General features: G+C 40.7%; 1 protein-coding gene across 1 annotated transcript in view; it reads right to left on the reverse strand.

Annotated features, from left to right (window-relative positions):
- The window catches only part of PCSK2 (proprotein convertase subtilisin/kexin type 2), a 100,075-nt gene that overhangs the window by 24,633 nt on the left and 51,330 nt on the right, over positions 1 to 24,112 (reverse strand). The window contains exons 5-7 of the mRNA XM_071582096.1: positions 23,269 to 23,306; positions 6,263 to 6,339; positions 306 to 394 (exon numbers count right to left, since the gene is read on the reverse strand). Coding sequence (XP_071438197.1) covers positions 306 to 394; positions 6,263 to 6,339; positions 23,269 to 23,306 — 204 coding nt within the window. The remainder of the gene's footprint in view (positions 1 to 305; positions 395 to 6,262; positions 6,340 to 23,268; positions 23,307 to 24,112) is intronic.

The raw sequence follows: 24,112 nt of genomic DNA on the forward strand, positions 1-24,112 counted from the left end.
TGCAAAATGAGATTTGCCACAAATGATTCTGCAGCTACGCTGGGAAGAGGCACTGAAAATCAGTATCCCAACAGGAGCTGGCACATGAGGGAGCAGAACTGTTCCTTTGCAAAGTTATTAAAGAGGCTATATAAGGCCTTGGATTGAAAAGGCAAAGCCGTGGAAGAATTCCAGCCCTTGTGAAAAGTAATAAACACATGGCCCAGTGCCAACCTGCAGCGCTGTCCTGGGCAATGCTGCCTGTCTCTGTAGGAGAAGTTCTGCCTGAGGCACAGTGACACTCACACCTTGAACTGCAACCATACCTGCCACCTTGGAGTTGTAGGCAACTCCCACGCCGCAGATGTTGTTGTTGGCAGCAGCAGACACCTCTCCTGCACACCTTGTCCCATGGCTGCGAAAGGGAAGACAGAGACAACACGTGAACCCCAGAGAAATGCATGTGCTGAACTGAGCTGGGTCAGCATGAGCTTGTTTTGTCTCAGTCAGCTCCCAGTGCTGCAGAGGAAACTCGTTCCATGGCAAACTGGACTCCTTCCCAAGGCAGGAGATATCCAGTGTCCCCTCTGCTGGATGAGAGATGCTTGCCCTGAGGTTAACATGAATACTAACACTGCATTTAAGTTGCAAAGCTATTCAGACTCTTTCTTTTTAACTCTTGTCAGAGAGGTTCTGCCTCATTACCAACTCTTGGTCAGTGGAAACAGGCCCCTGACAGAGCAGTGTAAACATAAGATCAATATTAATTCCTTTATTTTTGTGGCTTGACAGTGCAACACATTACTCTGAACCCTACAGAACAAAGGCTGACTTCTTGCTACTTGAACATGTGCAAGGAGCATATCCCGACCCATAAAAGAAATGCTAAGGGAAGGGGTGGGTGCAATATCAAGCTGGAATAGCAGAAGGCATCCAAAATGGTCACTGCACTACCCAGCAGCAGAGCCGTGATCTGACTAAGCAGGTCCAAAGCTGTCAGACCTAAAAGCAGGTGCATCCTTCTCCTCCAGTGCCTAATTCCCAGGGTTGGTGCCAAGGTGCTCCAGCTGTCAGTTCATGGTGCACTTCTTTCTGCTCAGGTGGGAAATGTCTCTGCTCTGACATGGAGGTCCAGGTTTGGGCTGACAAATGGCATTTAAAAAACACCTGGTGTCTCTGAAGTGCTTTACAGCTCTTAAGAGAGCTCCTTTCACTGGCAGTGACTCTGAGACAGTCCTGCAGGAAGGCAGACTGCAGTTTCCTTTCTCTTAATTCATCATAGAAGTTAAACTGCAGAGAAGATAAATATGGGCAAGACAACCTAGTTTTTAAAAAACAGCGAAGCAGAGAAACTGGTGAAACCCGTGCTGCTGTCAGGGTTTTTTTAAGTTTAAGATGGTGAATCCATATGAATCCATCCTACTGTTCACGTCAATCTACTCTGTGAATTAAAACTGCCATTGCTCCCATGGCAAGTTAAGGATTCATGGAATTAACAGTGCTGTATTGAAAAGGCTATCCTGGGTATCAGATGGACCACAATGGGAGGCAGCAGAATTAAGCTTTTTTTTTCCTTCTTTAAGCACCTCTGGCAAAGGTGAGAGTAACATTAATACAAGGGTGAGAAGCAACACATACTTTTTCCTGCTGTACTGGAAGAGTATATTTTTAAAAGCAGTTCCACAAAAGAAAATGACTGGTCTTAAATTTACACAGTGTCTTGATCACAAAAAACTGAAGATCTCCTATAAGTTCCTTTTACAAAGGCAGCAGTGAGGGCACCAACACAGATTTCTTATTCAGTTGCTGCAGAAATTTCTTTCAACAATCAAGCAGATTCTTCCTCATGCCCTTGTTCAAGGAAGTGTGAAAAAAACATACTGTTGCTAGGCATTCATTACCTAGTCACCTGTGGGGTAGCTACAAGCCACAGAGCAGAATAAATGCCTTTGTTGAAAATTGGCTTGACTGATGCTGGGGTACAAAAAATCAGTGACACTGTCACCTGAGCTCTTTCTCTCACAGACTGAACAATTTTATTAGGACTTTCCTGGTAAAAAGGTTTTACCAGAAGATCCCCTCCCCCGCCCCTCACCTCTCCATCACACTGGCCCATATGATGGAGATTGCAAGCAGGCCTGTTTCAGCAGCTCAGAGTTTCAATACCATGCTGCTGACTAGAGAAAAAAAAAAACAAACCACATATGAGTTAGTGGAAATGCATTTGATTGAATTATTAATAGCAAATAGTAGATTTTTCCAACTTAGCACTGTTTGGTGTTCATGTATCATTGATAAACCAATTGCGGTTTCTATGAAATAACCCATGTCATGGGTACAAATCACAGCCTTTCTCTACAGTGTTCTTTTCTATTATTTCCATATTTAAAACAAAGGGATAGAAAACAAGAATATTTTCACTTTTGAACAAGTCACTTCAAAGGTAAACCATATCTCAGCATGCTGAGCAAGTCATATATTAGCAAGTAGAGCAAATTTTCCATAAACCTTAGAAACACAAATATTTTGCATGAACATTCATGAAAAAATAACATGGGAGAAAGGGGATTCAATTAAAAGACAGGTTTGCATTCTACCTTTGTACTAGTTATGAAAATTTTACTCTTCTTTGCGTTTGAAACCTACTTCTATTTCTAAACCCCACTGCCAATGCTATTGTATATGCTATAATACAATATAATATTATATTGTATATAATACCCTTCTATTGACGTATTTTTGTATGTGTCAGAGGTGGCACAGATTTTCATTGAGGTCCCTTTTCATCTGCTTTGAAATGTTTCTGCAGACAGCAAGGGACAGGACCCATCCATCCTAACTTCAGCAGGGGAGGATTATGCTTAGCTGCAATCTCAAGAGCTGGGACCATCTCAGTATATGGACCACTTCAGCTGCTTGCACAGGGCAGCAGGTAAACATGCAAAGCTGTTCTGAAAGGCCAAGCTACCACTCTTCCTATGGGTAAATCCACACTGCACAACGTGGTACGTGCCAAGGTACTGAACGTGGTTCAGGAGGAGATGATGTTTAAAATCACAAGCAGTTCCCAAAGCGGTTCCTAGAAACCACCCCGAGCGCTGTGGGGCTAACTCTGGTTTTGGGAAAAAGGTTTGATTCAGGTTCTTTCACTGCTCTCCAGGCTCAAACACAGCTCTGCCCCAGTGTCCCCAACCCTGGCTTGGTCCCCAAAGTGTGGGTCTGGACACAGCCAAGTACAGGAACAAATCCCTTGGCTGCCCAGCCATTCATGTGCCTCTGCCTGTAGCAGCAGCTGAACTGCCTGACTGCAATTCCCTGTCTGAGGCACCACACTCTCCCCTTCCAAACCCCATCCAGCTTGGTTTCATAGGCCACTGGCTATTAGATAGAAAGACCAAAGTGCTACCAGGAACCTTTAAAAACACCAAATAGAAGGGAAATTTGTGCTTACAAGCAGAGCAGCTGTGATAAATGTAATACTCCATGCAAAACTTCCATTTTTCCTTAAAGTCTAATGACACTTTGCACATGCAGCTGGCAGCTCACAAAAGCCCCTTGGTGATCAGTCCTCTGCTTCTTGTTCCACAAATCACTTGAATTGCTCACATAGAAACGTATTTTTCATGGAGAAAGGGAGATTACACTATCCTATTTTGAGTCTGATTCTCCTGCATGCATAAAATTCAATGGGAGAGGAATCACTGACTGCAAGCAGAGCAAAATGGAGCCTTTGCTGCAGGTTTCTCTCAACAGCTTTTGTGTGCAATCCCTCCCTATGCAGATGCACCTGTGCAGCCACACACATGGACACTGTTAAAGCAATCAGTTGTAAGGTACCAGCAATATTTCAGCAGTCAGAAGTGATAGCAATGGCTTGATTCACTGCATACTAAAGAAATATGCTGAGCAAAACAGTCCCAACTACTCCTGAACAGCTGGATGTGGCGAGCTGGTTTGCATCCCAATCTGGAGAAAACAAGAAATCTTGCATCTTAAAGCATCTTGCATCTTCTGTTGTGAAGGGAGGAAAGGGATGCTTTACTGAGTGTGGTGCTCCTGGGACTTACCTTGCAAAGCAGAAAATTCCCTGTCTCACAAAAGAAATCTCAAGGTTCACAGAATCACAGAATGGTTGGGGTTGGAAGGGACCTTAAAGATCTAGTTCCAATCTCCCTACCATGGGCAGGGATGCTACCCACAGGATCAGGCTGCTCAGGGCCTCATCCAACCTGGCCTTGAACACTTCCAGGAATGGAGCATCCCATCATGACAGAGGTTCATTGGCAAAGAATGCTATACTTTGTAGGGATTATTTTTTTCTCCAAAGAATAGTGAAGGAAATACGTAATTTCTTGTTTTCCTCCTCCTGACTTGAGCTCCCCATTCCCTCCAGAAATACAACAAAGTGTCACAGTTCTCTGAAAATCTGAATCATGTTCTCAAATTACCACAGCTCAGGACATAAGTGACCATGTTCCTCACCTTCCATTCTTCACCTGAGTGCCTGAAGTTAGCCAGAGGCACCTGGGACCAGAGACCACAACCCCTGCCACATCCAGGATGCTTTAGGTCTGTTTGGAGAGGCTTTAGGAGGTCACCCTCCCTTATGGGGCCACCTTGCAGAACAGGTGGGGACTTTAAACTGGGCCCCACTGCAAAATACTTGATAGCAGCACAATCAGCATTAATGGGGCCTGGCAGAACACAGTTTTATGCAGTTCCACACTGAAAATGACAGAAATTACCATTACCCACTAAAACTAAATTTAATTTTCCTCCTCTCCAGAGGTAAGTGCTATCTTTCTCCTACAAAGATCCTTTGCATAAATAAAGTCAGAAGGACAGCAGACCTTCACAAATTAGAGCCCTAGTCTTTCTCTGACTTTCCATTCAACTAATTGGATTCATACTACTTTAAAAGTGTTAGATGCCCTCTCCCAAAATGAAGGAGAAATCTCATTGGGATCTTGCTCTGGATGAAAAATGGCAGGACTACAAAGGACATCACAGCTCCTACATCTTTTTGATCCATTCCAAAAAGCCTGTGTTTGAGGTGGAAGCACAGCTGCTTCTTTGTTGTGTCACTCTGACAGAACCACAATTGATTGCTTTAGAAATAAAAACAAAAAAACCCCATCCAAAACTCAAAGGCCATCCAATCATCCTAAGCTAGAGATGAAAACCACATCAAATAGGCCTGAAACATTTTTTTGATAAGCATTAAGACTGAGCCCTAAAACCTTTAAATGTTTTCAAATCCTCAGCACTGCTGTCACATAAATACTGGCAAACATCTGCCTAGGAGACATAAGGAAATTTCCCTGAAAAAAATCCTGAAACAATTTTTGCAAATCCAGGCTAGAACCTGCCTGAGACTTCAGGGCAGATTCAGAGGTGCTCCATCTGGATGCTGAGATCACCAGGTAATAAACACACCTTATGGAAGTGCCTTGGACTCTGCACTCTTGACTACACTAATGTCTTGCTAGGAGCTGTCAGAAAGGGCTTTTCCATGGGACAGATGCAAACCTTGGGCCACACATGTTTTGTAAAAAACTGTCATGTGTTTCTATTCCATGTAAAAAAAATAAAAAACAACAAACCAAGCCACAGTTTAGGGAAACAAAAAAAGTCACATTTTCTAAAGTCTGAAGCCCTTTCTTTTAGGCCACTCTTACTTTATACCATGTGGACTTGAACTTCTCCAGCAGCTACAAAAATGCCACCCATGTGCACTGCCCTTAAATCAAGGTGAAAAGATATGACTCAGAACTTAACATAAAATGTAATTGTTTTTAGACTGGTCATTCTACACCATGTTGCTTTTTTGCCTTCTTAGCCTATAATCAGACTTTTTTCCACCACAGTCTTTCCTCTCTCCAGCTTACTCCCTTTATAATTAGCTAGCAGTGATATTGCCCAAGACACAGTTTATGGAAAACCAGTTTATACAGGTTTGGGTTACTGGGATGTCCTAGGACAGCTGACAAAAATGTATGTAGCTATCACCTATTCAAAAATCTAAACCCCACACTTTTCTGAAGCAGCAACTTCATTTATAAACTGTAAAATGGTTGTTCAGTGCTATTTGGAGGTTACCTTAAAAAATGAAGTCATAAGTAACCTCTGATTTTTCAAGCAACAATGTGACTGCAGCGTCTGTTCTGGTGGCCATTGAAGTTAGCAGAGAACAGACATTCCATAAATACCAGGAAATACTCAGAATTTCTTTAAGCAAAAAATAAAGAGCTTGGGCAAGGCAGGCTGCCCCAAACCCACTTACCTGTTAAACCAGTCATCTGTATAGCGAGGGTAGGGGTAGGGATCGTTGCTGCTAAAGTCGTAGCTGGCTTTGGCATTCTGCAAAACACAAAGAGTTCAGAAAGTCAGCTACAGAAACCCAGATACACAGGTGTGACTGTTTTGATCCAGGCCCCCCTTGGTAACCAGTTGTAACTAGGGAAGCGGCCATTACCCAAGTATTCCACACTTGTTTTTATCATGTAACAAGAGATTATAAGAGAGACAGAAAGTTGTCTCTTCTTCTTCTTCCAGTGAAGCTTGGAAGCAGTTTGTCCAGGCGTCAGTCTCTTATCAGAGCCACACAGGAGATCGTGAGAAGGAGAGAGTGAGAGAACTGGTTTTCTTTTGAGAGTTGTTGGTGAGATTGTACTTTGCCAGTTTTTTAGGGAGGTTGATTGTATTTTGACTGTTTTTTTCCTGTTTTGTCCCTCCTTTGTCCCTGTTTCCCCTTCCCTTTTCCCTTCTTCCCTTAGAGGTCCCAATGGTGTGTACGAATTGTATATGTAGTTGTAAATGTTGGAAAATATATATATTCTGATTTAATTCAGTTTCTTTCAAGTTCTTGATTTCTTTTCAGGTTTTTTCCTTTCTTTTTTTCCTTTCCTTGGAAGAGCGGGAGAAGGAGAAGGAAGGCAGTTTGGGCTTGGCAGGGGGTCAAGTCAAACCAAGACAACAGGTCAAAGGGAAACACTGGTATTTCCAAATAGTCTGGCTAACTGGGAGGTGGTGTGAGAGCTCAAGTCAATGCTGAGAGACTGTTCATCAACACTTACAAGAGCATTCAGGTGTTATCCTTGGTGTGGCAAGGCAAAGGTTAAATCCTATTTTCCACACAGTGGTGGAAGTGACCAGACACATGGGTCTTTCCTAATAAAATTACTTTTTAAAAACTCATTTGTGGTACTAGGACAGTCAGATTTCTACAAGCATTTCAATGCCTAAGAATGTAAATTTCTCAAAATTCAACTGTGAAAACTACATTAATGGTCAGCACATATGCCTTGAAATCTCTTTGCATATTTTCTCAGTCCTTTAGTTATCTGAACAGCTTCACAAATGTGCCTTTCGGCTGCTTTTCAAAATGTCATCCCTTCTCTGTGCTTTCCATATAAATCTAAATCATTCCTGATTTGCCCTAGCAGCAGTTATGGACACTCAGCAACTTTTTGATGCAGTATCTGAGAAGCAAATGGAAAGTTTCAGAAAGTCAAGCGCCATCTTCTTTCTTCCCTCTTAATCAAAAAACAAATAAAGGGTGACTGAAAATTAGGCTTTAAAAATATTTAGCAGCATCCTCTGAAGTGTATGTTCACTGAGTTTATATTTTAATAATCACCATACTCAAGGAACAGAATGATGTTAATTCTTAATTAATGTGTACTTATATTCCTTTTAAGATTTGGCTGAGCGTGCTATTGAAGATAATTTGAGACTAGTGTATGAAGAGCTTTGCTCCTAAAAACATTCCCCTTCAGCTGATTCTCATTTCCCGGGGTACAGGAATAGACAGTCCATTGGTACCACCCAAGTCTTTGGGGTTTAGATTCCAAATTCCTAACTCTCAAAAAGAAATGAACGTGGGACAGCATTGTCTGTGACACTTGGAAGGTAAAACCAAGTATCTTTCAAGTTACTCTAGAGTGGATCTTTTTGGGTGCTCATTTCAGAAAACTTATAATCAGCACAGACAACAACTATTTTTCAGCATTTGAATGGAGCAGAGATTTGCAGAATGCCTCTCCCCTGGCTTGATGCCACACTCCAGCTCAGATGAATCCCTTTTGAGAATCCCTTATTGATCCCTCTAGATCTCCACACCAAGGCCCTGATTTTCAGCTTGAAGATGCCTTTCAATCTTGTCAGCAACAGCCACAAATTCTCACTGCTTCTCTGCATCCAGGTGTCTGATTAATTTACCTCTTTTAATTACCACAACTGCTTATACAGCACTTTGAATGGCATAGGTTTGCATGAGCTAAGAGTAAACAGAACATGACTTCTCAGCCAGGGAAAAAAGAGGAATTTGACAGTTGTCTATAAATCGTGAGTACCACAGAGAAGGTGGACAGGGAATTACTATTTACTATTTCTCATAATAAAAAAGCTAATGGGAATCCATAGAAATTACCAGAGGGGAGACTCAGAAGCAGAGAAAACACGAAGTACTTTCCCACAGAAATGAGTTACAAAATTTGCTGCTCCCCAGCAACACAGAGGTTAAAAGCCTGAATGAAACCAAAACCTGGTTAGATAAACTAGTGAAAGATAAATCTGGATGGAGTATTGGAGTATCAGGTTGCACTTCCTCCTCCTCCAGGAGTCCATAAATCAGAGTGCTAGAAGCTGGGAAGCCACAGTCAGGGAGATACTCACAACCTCTGACTGGGTCACCTTCTGCTCCTCAAGCATCCACCACTGGCTGCTGCTGGAAACAAGATCCTGAGCTGGAAGACTGTGGGCCTCACCAGAGCATCTGGGTGGCACAGGCATCCCATCTTAACGTAACAAAAGAAGTCTTCATTCTACAGCATCCAGGGCAGCTGTGACAAGGATTTGTGCAAGGGGCCAGGCTGCATCCCTGGCATTTAAAAGAAATGAGCTTGTCAACAGAAGATCCAGTCCTGGTCTTTATTAACTAGCTCAGTATTTACTCCTGCAGGACAAGCTGGAGAGCCACATCCTATGGGAAAGTCAAAATAGAAATGGTGCCTCTCTCTGAGCAATTTAATTAGCAGATAACACCTACTCTGTCACAGAGCCTAGCCTGGAAACTTTTGGAGAGAAATGCATTTCAATCACAAATTAAAAAAACTTCCTTGCACTATTGTCTTGAACTAGACAAGGCCTGGAAACTATTCAGGCCGCAAATAACTAAGCTTAGTTCCAGTGATTTCAGATTATTTCTTTCAGGTATGACCTAACTCAGTACTCAATGTAATTATTTCAATATATCACCAGCTTCATATTCACTCAGATGGGCTTTCACTCTAAAAATATTGTACAAATGAGAATTTAAACTCAGTCATGTGTCAGCTGTGCTTTATCCTCCTATCTGGAAGAAATGCAGTCCTACCTACACACCCTAAGCTTAAAGGGGGTCTGGTGAGGCTGACTTTTCAGGACACCATCAGACACACAAGCACCTCACACTTGCTATGAACCACTCTTGACTCCAGAATTCCCTTGTGCCAAAATTATGGCTGAAAAGCCCTTCCAGCTGTGCTGATATACCACTCATATCCACAGTAGTGACAGACAAAGGGATTGCAGCCTGAGTGACTCAGACACCCTCCAGCAGCCTGCAGCCTTGCTGTATTTCCCATGGAACCCAACACCAGCTCATGGAAAGGTGGCTTTAGGCAGGTGATAAACCAAGTTGTGCAGCACTCTCCCACATCCTGTAGCTCTCATTGGCTTCCTTCTGGATCACTGCACTCAAAGGAAAAAGATACCTAATGCAGCAGGAACCATCCACAAAGGGCAAAATTAAGAAGAATTCTTGGAGAGAAAATAACTGCTGACTGCACAATTTATCTTCATTAGGGTCTTTGAGAAAAGACAGTGAGTTTCAACTTTGGGAAGGAATATTCCGCCCACAGTATGGAAGCAGTGAAAGGGGTAATGAAACAGCAGAGACAAGTACAAATGGACCGCTTCGAATTCTTAATTTAAAGATCAAATCCACAAATATCTGAGTCTCGGCCTTTGTTATTTTTTTTTTTAAGGGCGAAATGGAATCAGTTGTACCACTGCACCAAAAAGGAAATGGCTTTGGTGGATAGCTAAAATATTTCATCTTATGTTTTGGGAAATGACTTATTAAAATCTGTGGTCTGCCATTCTCCTCCACAAGCTGGAGTCCCCAGCAGGCAGCAAGAGGGAATTTATGGCTAACATGGAGAATTAATCAGGGTAGGAATCGGGGAGGTTGCAATCAAAGTCAGTGCAGATGAGGATCTGCAACAACACACTGAAATGAAGACACTTTGCTTTTCCACTCAGGTGATTCAGTGTCCACTTTTAGTGCCCAACTAGTCTACTGGCAGTTCCTTCAAACTTGAAGTGTCTAACAGCTGGTTTTCAAACTCTAAGATAGTTGTCTGATCTTTTCCTCCAAGAATTCAAGCCACCAATCCTGGACACTGATCACAGGTTGGGGTCCAGCCTGAGATTTCTCATTAAGCATTCAGTGTTAGAATGAGGTGAGTCCTATCTCTCATGTTCAATCAAAACCAGCTCACTGTTACAAAATAATTTGAATCTGATGTTTATCAGTCGCCATCTATATACAATTACCTATAAACAACGTCTTTTATATAATAAAAATGCTATTACAGAGAGGAAGGTATTGTTTTTTAAGCTGTATCTCTATTTTTGCTTTCTAGCCTCTACACCAAATAAAATGCTAACAAAAAGTATATTGGATCAAATGATGAGACCCTTTCAATCATTTATTAAGTAACAGCTCATATGCCATGGCACAAATAGATTGCTTTTGCCTTCATATAAAATTCTGCTTTCCTTAAAAATAAGCTTAGACTAGAATTTTCCAAAGAATTGCCCTGTAGTTTCTAAAACATACCCAGTAAAATCTTCTGTGGAAAACATTCATTATGTAAAATATGACTATAACAGTAAATCAGTTGTCCCGTGTGTTGCTCAGCTCTGTAATAAAATTATGTACCTTGAATAATGCAGCAAGCCCATAAATTTTTATATGACTTTACAAGCCTCTGAAGCATAATTCATGTATACTTCCCTGTTTTCTCTGTAACCTAAGAAATATATCTATGCCCACATGCTTGTCCAGGAGACAATTAAAGACACACATCCCACTGGTCAGTCTGATTCTATTCATGACATTAAAGCACTGGTGAATTTAGCCCTCAGATTTCTATCTTTTAAAAGAAGTGAAACATTTTTAACACAAATAGCATCCGGTCTTACCCTCTTAGGCAACTGCAAATCCTCAGAGATCTGAGGCAGAAAGATACCTTTGGCTTGTTTGATTTCTTTACTGATCCAAAGATCAAGCAAACCCCTGGGCTCAAATTACAACATAGAACATCTCAGGGAAAGTGTACTAAAATAACTCCAAATGTCATGGGGTGGCAAAATGAAATCCAGTTTTGCACACACAAGCTTAAGAAAATGGAATATGCTCACCAGGAGGTGAAAGAGGAGGCAACATGATATTTAGCCTGGGAGAGGTGCTATAAGGCTGAAAGGTCATTAATAAAAACAGGCACTGCTGCTCAGGAAGCTGTGGTAAAGTAAGTCCTCCCCTCTGCCATGGGAAGCATCACTGTTCTGGTTTGGTTTGTTTAGTTTGTTTGGTTTGGTTTGTTTGGTTGGTTGGTTTGGTTTGTGAGGGGTTGTAAATGGAAATAAAAAAATCCCCCTGCAACTTCTTAAATACCTCTGCCTCCGCATGAACTGATGGGCATGTCCTGTATTGCCATGCAGCAAATTCAGAGGTGTATGCAAGACTTTGTCAACACTGAGAATACATCCCCAAAGCAGTTTAAAAATATCAACCTTCAGGAGCAGATTCATAGCTGGTGAATTCTGCTATGCAGGTACATCATAAAAGTGAAAATACTGAGGCAGACAACACCGGCCAGATCTTGAATAATGAACAAGACAGCAGCATACTTGTCTGCCAGTCTCCTTTTCAAAACAGCCACCAAATAATACATCAGAGCATCACCTGAAATGGATGGAACAGTGTGATGGGTCCAGAATAATACCCAAGGTGTCCACAAGCCCTCCTGGTATTCCAGTTTCCAGTATTCACTAGAGACTCTACTTGGCCACAGAATAAGCAATTACGGAGCACACCACAACGGTGATTTCATTCTGTAGTTATCACTGAAAGTGCTCTTATTTCAATTCCTTCAACACTCACCAAGCATCTGGGATTAGGCCAAAACTAGTGGAATTACAGACAAAAGAGGATAAACTGACTGTGAACAACAGGTGACTACTGCTTAATTTAGGACAGTAAAAACAGTTGAGATAACAAGCAGTAAGAATTCTAATAATCCAGATACAGAATTTATAGGAAGACCTGTTGGCTGCCCCACCTCTGATCTAACAACTTATTCTGCAAAACTGAAAGTTTTTCACTGCTTAGTTTTAAAAACAAACAAACAAAAAAGGCAGCTGGAAAAAACATGGAGTCTCACATTAACATTTATATTTATCTTCATTAAGGCAGCATTTAAAGCACTAAGAGTTATGGAGAAAAATAGCTTTGCTGAGATCATCTCACATTGTTTTCTTTTTCTACATTAAACGGATTTCTTTGTCACATAACGGATGATCCTCTCTGCTTATCGCTTTGCACTACAAATGTCACACTATCACTTATTTCCCCCACTAATTTCCTTCCTACTTCCCCTGCAGACAAAATCAGAAAACCTACATGAGTTACACTGCTGGCTGGTGCTTTTCAGCATGTGAGCACCTTCAAAAAGAAAGGCTGCAGCTAAACACACTTTTCATTTCACATGGGGATAAAGCAGACAGGCAGCACAGCAGTGCTGGTAGATCTAAGCACAAGCATTTTCCAGCTCCAAAGAACAGAAGAAATTAGCAATTCCATCCTTAGGTACCAAGATTGTTGGGTGTTTTCCCAAGGAACAAAATGAAAGTCCAAATGCATGTACCTAAATGCCATCTAGCCCTGGGGCTGTTTGCTAATGCTTGGCTCAGAGGTATAGAGGCAAACAGGATGAAAAAAAAAGGAATCACAAAGACTCAGAGAAAATGTAGGTTGGGCAGAATTTTTAAGAGGTGAAGTTTTTTTTTCTCATCAATTATTTAAAATAAAAATAGCTTATTGAAATAACATTCATTTTCTCTCCCCAGCATTTTTATCTCATGTAGGAAAAAGAGTAAGAAATTGAGGCAGACATGAGACTTTATTAAAAAGCAAACAGTCTAATGAACTTGTGTTTATAATTAAGGCACTGCTTTGTGATTTTTCTCTTGGCATTCTTAGCCTGGTCCACCATTTTCAGGTTGATGTGGAGAAAGCCTGAAGCACATCACCAGTTGTTACTTACTCAGAGCCAGAGCTCTGAAGGCAGAATAACTTACAGACCACTGAAACCTACTTCTGCTCAGCCAAACATTCCCTAATTTTCAGAGAAGATGCACAAGAACCTTTAAGCTGTAGCCACACATACAAGGAAATATGTTCACAGGGAGTCATTTGGCCAAAACAACAAAATTGGTAAAACAAAAATAAATTAAAAGCAACTAGTCACTGTTAAATATTTTCAGGACAAGTAGCAAGTTTAAAGCTTTAACACTTCAGATTATGGAATGAACTTGATTTCTTTAATTCAGGGCAGGGGTTGGAAAAAAACTGGCATATGAGTTGTTAGAGATTTATGAGCCATTGGATTATTTTATCATAATAGGAAATACAACTTGTGCAATGACTTTTACTGAAAAATAGTGTGAACACACATTTCATCCAGCTTCAGTATTCCATTTTATTAAAAACCTGGCCCACATTCCCTTTCCAATACATGGCTTTTTCTTCCCCCTTCAGATACTTTGATTATGTGTTGGTGTGACCTACTAAAGTTGAGAGAGTAATAGAGGTATAAAACTGGCAGCAGAGAAATAAGGTCCAGGTCCATTATTCTTAGTTATGTCTCTGTAAAAAAGAGCTGACAAGTCTGTCAGGACATCAAATACTTGCTGGGTGCTGAGCTGCAGTCAAGGTTGTCTTTGCAGTGTTTTGATGGCAGCCAGCACTTACATGTAGAGGAACTGGAAGTGAGAACAAATGAGACAGAAAATGGTTGGCTATTTTCCTTCTTATGAAAGGTCTCTCAGCTGACAAGAGAAGAAAACTGTTAACAGCCATGCAGCTGATTGCATGAATATGGAAGAAGATGAGTGGCCACAAAAGTGACATTGCAGGTGAATGGGAAGGAGGTGAAAATTTCAGAGAAAAGACTCAAAAAATGTAACACAAACTATTACCTACATGTCCTCTGTTGCAGAAAGCAAACACAAGTTGATTTACAAGACTCAGAGTTAAAAGGTCTTGAAGATCTATTCTGTTTTATTCCAGATGCACAGTGACCTCATTAGCATAGTTTGTGAGCATCCCAGGGGAGTATTAATAATGTGAATAATATCTGTCAAGACATGCTGGGTTCTCAGGGATTTTAATGCACCAATTTATATGCCTTTGCATTAATTAAGAAGTTAGCATTGCTTATTCTGTGTGGAATCAGCCAAACCAATGGACAGCTAAATCCAAAATTACAGGCAGAGAAGGTGGGATCTCCAGAATCTTCTCATGTAACTCCACACATACTACATTCTGCAAATATTTATGCTTTTAAATAATACATGATTCTTCTCCTAAAGATTAGTATATTTGATCACAGGTAATGTTTTCACATAATTTACCGGATATGTAAATTCAAGGAATGTCCTAGACATCATTAGCTGACTGACAAAGATTCATAATTACACCAGTCAGATATGGTATCACGGTTGACTAATTCTGCAACTGAGTTAAGCACCACTGAATTAAAGTGATTTAGTTTCTCCCAAGAAGCAATTCTAAAAAACATGTGCTAGCACTGAAATTATGAAGTCCTTGAACACAGCACAGTCTTTGTGCTCTCTGTACATATTCAAAGAGAGATTCACCTCATTTAGTAAAATTCAGAACACAACCTGCCTGCAAAACAGTTCCAACAATCCCCAACTACATCAATGCTTACAAGGACAGCACAGGGAACATGTGACTGAGGTCTGCACTACCATATTCATTTAAATTTCACCAAACAGCAGCTACACAGCACTGGAAGTAGCCAAAATTTCACTAAATAGGAGCTTCTGTTCTACAACAAAACATGTAATCCCAGGCAGTCATGTTTCCACAGCTCTTGGTATCATTATTTGCTCTGTTAAAGATGAGGCCTTACTGTGATGATTAAATTAAAAAAATAATAAAGACAAATATACAGTAGAACAAATATCACAAACCTGTTATTTATATGATCTGCCAAATGTGTGATTTCTCTGAACTTAACAGAAAAACCACCAGTGACTTATAGAATCATAGAATCGATTGGGTTGGAAAAGACCTCCAAGATCATCGAGTCCAACCCTTGGTCCAACTCTAGTTCATTTACTAGATCATGGCACCCAGCGCCACGTCCAATCTGCATTTAAAGATCTCTAGGGATGGTGAATCCACCACCTCTCCGGCCAACATTTTATTAGACATTGTGCACTGCTATTCTGTTCCCTGGTAAGTCCTTATGCTTATTGCTTCTGTTGGGAATGCAACAGAAATAGGGAAAATTATATTTAAATCAAGGCAACCTGAAATAGGGCAAGTGTTTAAAAATATCTTCACCACCTACATAGCTACCAAGGAGTAAAATATTAATATGGAGAACATAAATACAACTGCAAAGCAACTCTCCTTGCCAATGTCATGACTGGGCCCAAAAATCTCTCTGTAACACCCATCAAATTCTGACAAAGTTTTGAGAAGGACCAGCATTCCCCACATGCAGCATCTAACTCAGACTTCACTGGTGACACCATGACAGCCAAAATGTAACTACAGCATGAAGTGTAATTAAGTTCCATTTCAATGCTGATGGACATTCCACACAATATGAGAAGCTAAAATAACTATTCCTCAAAAACCAGAAAAGTTTTCAAATGGAAAAATCTTCAATTTTTTTTCTTTTTTTTTTTTTTTTATTTTCACTTTGGGGAAATGAAAGGTCTTTCCTTCAATTTGTTTAACTTGTTTTAAAATTCTATAGTGTGCATTGGCTCTAGGGGACCGTGTGTCTGACCCTCTTCTCCCAAGTGGACCATGCACCAGAGTGGGATTTTATTGCTGCTGGTTTAATCCAGCACCTTCTCAAAGTCAAACATTTAAAATTAGGTTAAACTGATTCAAAACAAAAATATTTCACTGTTGTTTTCAAATGGATGCTTTAATTTTATAAAGCACTCATCTTTACCAGCAAAAATACTGTTCTAAGGGAAGATTTCTGACCAGGTCCAATAGCTAATTGCTATGCAGAAAGGCAGGTAATTAGAAAATAAAAATAATAAAACAAAGCAATGCAAACTCCCTCCATGGCAAACAGCGAAGACCAACATCTTTCCTCTACTTTTCTTGCCTAAATAAAAGAAGAAATTATTTCCAAAAGACTTACTCGGAGAAACCCTGGAGAGAGGCACAAGCCAATTTCCAAAGCACCAGCCAGATCTGATACAGAAATATCCTTAACTGCTCTCTTGCATTGCTGTGCATTTCTCATTTCAACAGTCTTAATTTACTTTCCACAGATGATGCCTTAAGTGAAAATTAATACCAGTGCTTAATGATTAAAGAGATTAGCCACCTTGCACTTTCTCAGTGTGCAGCTGATTAATTAAGTACAGTGATTGGAGAGAAAAACAAACTCTGTGGACAATGAGTGGTGTGAGCTTGCACAGGAAGTGTCTTTGGCACCACCTCATGTTGCCTGCACACCAGGCATGCATTTAACTTAAAGATTATCCCTTCCAGGTGGTTCTAATATAGAATAAAGCTGGAAACTTTCAGCAATCATTTACTGCTCTGAAAATAATCTTGGGCAAATGCAACTACAATATGTTAGTATGTCCTGAATCCAAAAGAATTGTACTTTGAGGCTGCTTTACAGCCAGTGTAAATCAGTGCATCCTTCTGGAGAGGCCCACATCAGTGGAGCCATGCCAACTCCAGCTGCATGGATGGTGCCAAGCACCAAGCCCCACAACTTGCCAAGCATTCAGGGGCCAGATCTCTCAAAATGAGCTTTAGCAAAGCCATTGCATAACATGCTGCAGTGAGACAAATCCAGTTTTCAGCTGCAAACATGACTCTGTGACACAAATCATCTCTCCTTAAGGCAATCACACCTCCTTCACAAGTCGCAGCCTCCTTAGCAGAAAAAGCCTTTCTGGACTCATGAAATAATCCAGAGGAGAAACAGTCTTCAAATTCTTTTTGCTGTTCTATCTTTTTAATTGAGTTGAAAGCTAGAAGGCTGAGATAACACCTACAACTACAAAACATCTTTACCTTTCATTAAGAAGACCTGACAACTCCTTTACATAGGCTTCTCTTTCCAGTTGGCAGTGTTCATGTTAAGTGGTTATAAGGCACAGAGCAGAGAAATCTTAGTTAGACTTCAACACATAAGCACCACTGACATGTACCTTTAAAAACAGTTACTGTTGGGAGACTGTTTGTAGGGGCTCATTATGTTTTCCAAGATTTGAAGCATTTTCTTTATGTGACGAACTCAGGACACCCTTCCAAGCACACAGAGACCCTTATCTGCCTGGCTGATATTATCAGAGAAGGCATCATCTCTTTTTCAGCTTTTAATGTTCTGAGGAAAAAACCCAACATTGCTCAGAACAGACAAATGAGCCTAGAAGTTCAGAATAACAGAAAAAAAATAGCCAAGAAAGAGATGATCCATTCTCTTCCCAGTAACTTCCAATTTATGCTGGTGAATTTATTGCCTTGCATGTCCTAAATGATCATCTTCTAAATGCTAAAAACAACCCCTGAGCTGCCAAAAGTCACCTGAGCAGCATAAACAGCGCAACCAGAGTGCATCAGTTTGAGTTGCTAAGGCATCATTCAGCTTGGCAATTAAACACTTGATCCATCCTTCCATCCTGGCAAAAGAGAGACTTCATTCTGCCTCAACAATGATGGAATTTCTGCCACAATCTGCTTCCAACAGCATCCATCCATCAGCATTCCTACTGCATTTCCAGTGCTAGCAGAACGATGCATTGTGAATTTATCCCAAGTTTTGGTTGGTAATTTTTAATTGTTATAAAGTGTTTATCTTAGAAAACTTATTAGCAAAAACCCAACTCCAAAGCAACACCAAAAAACTCAAATGAAACCAAAACAACACAAAATCCAATTAGTGATCTGCAGCAACACCTGAAACAAGTTCATTCCGTTCTTTACTTTTTGATAATAAGTCCTATTTCAACATTATAATTAAAAATAGGCACTAGCAATGATGGGCAGCACACAGAATTTGCTCATAAAATAAATACATTTGATGTATTAGCAGTAAAAGTTTATTGAAACGTAGTGTCTAGTGCATGTGCTCAATAATCCTTTGAAATGGAGGAGGAAATGGCAATATAAGTGTCCCAGGGTCTTTTGAAACTCCTGCTGTAGGAATCAGGTCTCATGATCCTGACACTGAACTTTTGAAGGTTTGGAAAGGTAACATTTTTCTCCCCACCAGTTCTACGTGAACTCTGTTTGACTCAGGCAATTCCATCAGCTGGGATTTTGGGGTGATCATCCAGGGCCAAGCAGCACATGGTTCAATAGGTGTCAGTGGAGCTCTGTCAACTTACAAAACCCCACAACTGGGCCCCAGTGATTTTAATGCTGGTAAAATATTGGGATCAGGCAATGAACAGTTTGCTGGTCCTTCTGGAGGCACACTGGGAGGCCAAAGCATACTCAGAAACTCATGCTAATGAAGGAAAAACCAGGCTTTCTAAAAGAAAGAAGATCCTTTATGCTGTTGCTACGCTTTGCTGCACGTATTACAGTCTCTAATTTATTGCCTGTGCTATATTTCTTTCGTGGCTCTAAAGATTATTCAATGATGTTTTTGTTCCTCCAGCAAACAATGGCAAATGTAGCTCATAACAGAAGTAGAACATTTCCCTGCTTCACTGCTTATGTGATAAGATAATTATTCCAAAAATATGCTCCTGCTTGCCTCTCAGCAAGGCAGGGGGAGCTGTTATCATATTAGCTGGTACCAAGTTACTAAAAGTGGTGAGAGAGAGGCTGCTTTGTGTTTGGAGATGTGGACAAAGTAGAAAGAGAAGACAGGAAAGACCATTTGCTGTTCACATCTGAGTAAGAAATGGCAGATGATAGAAAACTTTTATTTATCTTGTGGTTAATGCAAAAAGTCTTTGCTCATAGGGCCTTTCCTCTGTCCAGCCTGAGTGACAGCTGGCAAGGACCTTGGAAGATAAGGTTGGACCATAAAGATCCACGCTCCAGAGAAGAAAAGACAGGAAGTTTGGGTGAGGCCAGCAATGAAGGGCTGCTCAGGTGACGGTTTGTGCATGTTACATCTGTGCAATTCCACAGATTTCAAAATCTTTTTTCTTACTTAAATACTTTCAATTGCTGTCTATTTCTGCAGAATTGCTGCATGAGCCTCATTCTACATTTATCAATACTTTGTGAAAAAGTTACCGACTCACACAGTCACCTCCAGTTTTCCTACAGTGTTTGTCTTGTTCTCTCTCCCTCCCTAGGTTTATTGAAACAGCCTTTCAGCTTCAAGGCAGAGTTTCAGACACTGAAACCAGCCATTTTCTACTCCTGGCCCAAGTGTCTTGGTGGGATCCTGATTTTCCTCACTATTGCTAATCAGGGACAAACCCACTTACAGGAGTTGATCAGCTCCCTGCTGCTCTAAGTGGGATAATGCTGCTACACTGACCTTCACCAGTATAAAATACCACAATACAAAATGATAGGAGAGAGAGCTCAGCTTAAGCTTCTGTAAATAGAAAAAAAAATCTCCATTTGCTCTTAGGTTTTTCTTTAAAACAATACACTGAAATTTGCAATGTCCATCCCCCACTGCTGCTGTTTTCTTCTTTTATTAGGCATATCTCATATGCAGCCCTTGTAACTTCACTTTTCTTTCTCACTCAGATGCTGTATCTTGGAGAAGTCAGTCCTGAAAATTGTTGGCTTTATATGTACATTCTGAGTTGAAAGAAAACCACGGAGTACATTGGGCTCCAGCTTTCTAATTATCAGCTCATAACGAAGGACTCTCTTTGTGAGAGAAAAATAATTTCCTGAAGGTTGAACCTCTGCAGGGTTTCCAAGGCTTAGAAGAAAACATAGATTGTTTGACAATGAGTCTCTCCGCATTCACAGTGCAGAATGGAAAATTCCAGCTTTGCCATAACCCCCTTATCCCAGAAAAGCAAGTAGCTCTACTGCAGCAAGCTGGGAGGTGGGGCTGGGAGAGCAGTCCATCCTGACCATAAGCAGGCACACTCCTTTCCATTCTATATAAAGTGCATTAAACCCAGAAATGGATGATTCAAGAAGTAAAGCTCAAAAACTGCAAAGAAAAATATGGATAGAGGTACACTCCATATGACATCTCAAAGTTCAGGAGCTATAGGGGAAAATATAAATTGTTCTTTTCTTTAGAAAGATCTTTCTCTTCCCTGACCTTTCACTTCATCTAAGTGCCAACCCCATTAAACTATTCAAGGAAGAAAACCAGAAAGTCAAAATCATAAAAACCAAATTAAACTAAGTAACCAATGCCAAGTTTTTACATTTGAAAATGCTCAACTGCCAAAACCACCACCTTTGAGAGACTTTCTAATTGCTCCCAATTTTCCAAGCAAGATGTACAGACATTGCCAGGGTACGCAGGCACTTACACACTTGAGAGACATAAGTTGCCAGCTTTTAATTTCCTAAAAATCAACAATGTAACTTCAGAGAAAGCTGCCCCAAAGTGCAGATGTTGTGAAACACCAAACATGTGGCACAGGAGTTGTACAAAAGTGATTACAATTGCTACGCCAGCCTGAAGCGAGTCAACAACTCATTCCTTAAGAGACTCATTTCACTGCATTTTCGCATCTAAACTGATGTTTCCTTCCAGCTGAATTTAAGTCCTTGTCTTCAGTTCATGCCCAAATTAATATACCTACTGGGACAAAAGGGCCCTGTGGCCCCTGAGGGACAGCAGATGCTGCCACAGCAGCATCTCCTGGGATTCCAGGAGGGCTGTGCAGCTTCGTGGCGAGAGGCAAAGCGCAGGAGAACTGAACCAACAACAGTGCTGTGCTTGGGCGAGGGAGGGGATGGGGATGGCAGCCTTCAGCAGCAGAAGGACTCAATCTTCAGCCCTTGAGCCACCTCTCAGCCACAGTGCTGTGACAGCCTGGAACCCCAGATTTCATGGCACAGCTCGTATTTTTGCATTTCTGTATTAAAGCATTGGGGTGTTGTCTCCTTTGAGACCATGATCTTTCAGATGGGGTTTCTGTGGCTTCTTTAACAACTGTCCTACCAACCCCTCATTGCCTAATTCTGCATTTTGTATTAGCCAGACAATCTTCTTTTGTCACTTCACATCCTAATTACCTGCTCCACTACAGAACCTCTCCTCCCTTAGACAAAGTCAATCCTACACAAACCTTTTCAGATTCTCATCTCAAGGTCAGTCTCCTCACAAGTCTTCCATTAAAGGTTTGCTGTCCCCATGCCCAGGCAGCTTTCCTTCTCCCATTTTCACCCCAATATGTCTTTTCTCAACTCTCAGATTTCTCTCCAGCTCCATTATTTCACAATTTCTAGCATCACGTCTGTGCATTGTCATTCTCTGTGTCATTTTCCATTAATTTCCAGAACACTCAGTAATGCCACTCTAAAAACAATGTATTTCTGCTAAGCCTGACAAATATTCATCCATCAAACAGAAAGTATTTTTGGAATTAAAAGAGAAAACACTGTATTACAGGGAAATCTATTTTTGGTTTCTGGGCATGATCCTAAGCTCATTGCTAACAACAGAACTGTTGTATCAGATAAGTTCTACAGACTTTTTCTTGTTTATTTCAAACATGATTTTTAGAAAAGGAATATTCCCACATACTTTGTCCTGCTGCTGGAAAGTGAGTGTAGAGAATGTGCTGTGCCCACATCACATTCTAGAATATACACAGAGCACAAATCTTGCAAAGAAAAAAGGCTGCCTTTTACAAATTCTATTTCTGTCAATTTATGGGAACATCCTACTGAGCTATTTCTCTTGGGAGAGAATTTTGCAGTCAGGGCACAGGGTTTAATTAGCTGCTATCAAGTTATTAAGCCAGTTTATAAGGAGTGAAACTGGCTAATCCTCACTCTGTGGTCAGCTGTTTCCCATGCTCCTTGTGCAACAAACACCTTCTATAGACATTTATTATCTACCAAATGTGCTTTGCTACTTGCAACAACAAAGAGGTTTTCATCCTGTGTGTTATTATTTTCCAAATTGCAAGTCTGTAAAAAGAACTGCCTTTCTCATTTTGGAGCTGTTCTGTCTGAATGGCTCATATTTTTACCAAAATCTCCAGCTGTCTTTGTTCTTCTTTCCACTTAACTGCACTTGCAGATTAAAGCACATTGCTCAGCTGAAGCAGCCTGGGCTTCCCTCAGGAAGACAATGACTGCAAGAAAAAAGCAAGACCTAAAGCAGAGACACTCCAAGGCCCCTGGCAAGGAGCCTCTTGTTGCCCATTGCCCAAGGGACTGGCACAAGCAGCATGTGAGAGCAGCCCATGGGCAGGCACCTGGAGATAGGAGTGCCAGCATCAACAGGGGCTTGGAGAGAGCCTGGAAGAATTAAGAAATATAAAAATCTCTAGTCCAAAGGTCTGAAGCCTAAGGCTTGAGGAACAATCAATTGGCACAGCGTGTGTTGAGAATATACAATCTGCCCTGCACATGCTTTGAAGCACTGGATCAAAACACCTGTTAGAAAAGAATTAAACTGTTCCTGGGAGGTTCAGAAGCCTTGCCACAGCCCACAGCCCTCCAAATGACAGGGGCATCCTGCATCTTAATAGCAGGATTTAGAACCAATTCCCAGGTTACTCGCCCCTGTCCTCAATCCAATATTGCAAGCTGCAGCTTATTCAATGTGATGCAGCACTGTCACTCCTCCACAAAGAGCCTTGTCACCTTGCCATTCATTGCATAGGCAGCTCCATTTTCAGGCTGCTTCTTTCAATGGGAAATGTATCATCTGTAAGATCAGGGGCTCAGCTCAGTTCTACTCAATATCTAAAATTTTGTAGCAGTGGGACTACAATAAGAAGAAAACTCACATTTTACAGAAAAGGTCAGCATGTACTTACATAATTTGATGCTAGATCTGGATGCAGATAATCAATTCCTGCAATAAGATAATGACAGAGCAGAAACCAAAGGTTAAGACTTTCAAAAAAACATTTTCTAATGATCACAGAACAAGATTCCTTTGCAACCACAGGAAAATGATCATGGTAAAGACAGGGCACTGGTGTGGAATACACACATTCTAATGCATGGCAGTTTCCCATACATGGCAAATGTACAAATCCCAGTGGACGGTGTAAGAGAAGCAACAGATCTACACTCAGATGGGATAAACTGACCTGCTACATACCCAGTTAAACCACAAAAAGAAATGGCCACAAATCTCACATTACATTTTCATCATTATGTCATTCTGTCTCTCCAACCACATATGTGGATTTAGATATTTTATATATTTACTGTTAACATTATTCAGTCCCCATCAAAGGAAAATATTCAAAATTTATTCCAAAGAAAAGTGTTGAGAGACTTCCTGTACTTCAGCATGGAAATTGTAAGTAGAACAACTGTAACTTCAACTGGAGCTTTTATGTTCCTCTTTCCTGAACTTAGCCTCAAATTAGTAATATATTTAATATGCAGATCTTTATTGACATTTAGCATGAAAGCGTTTAATTATTTCAGCTGTCAAGTATGACTTTGAGAATAACGTAACCCAGAAAAGGTTTTCTTAAGTACTCTTTTGCACAGCAATTACATCCCCCAGTCAGTGCCTACAGAAGTCAAGGGGAGTTTTTCCTTTGGATTAATAGCCATTACAGTTTGCCCTGGAAGATATCTCAGTAATAACGGCAAACTACTTTTATTCCATGCCTCAGTATCCCTAGTGAAGCCTTTGTATTA

This window comes from Pithys albifrons, chromosome 2 (genome assembly GCF_047495875.1).
Source record: "Pithys albifrons albifrons isolate INPA30051 chromosome 2, PitAlb_v1, whole genome shotgun sequence".
NCBI lineage: Eukaryota > Metazoa > Chordata > Aves > Passeriformes > Thamnophilidae > Pithys > Pithys albifrons.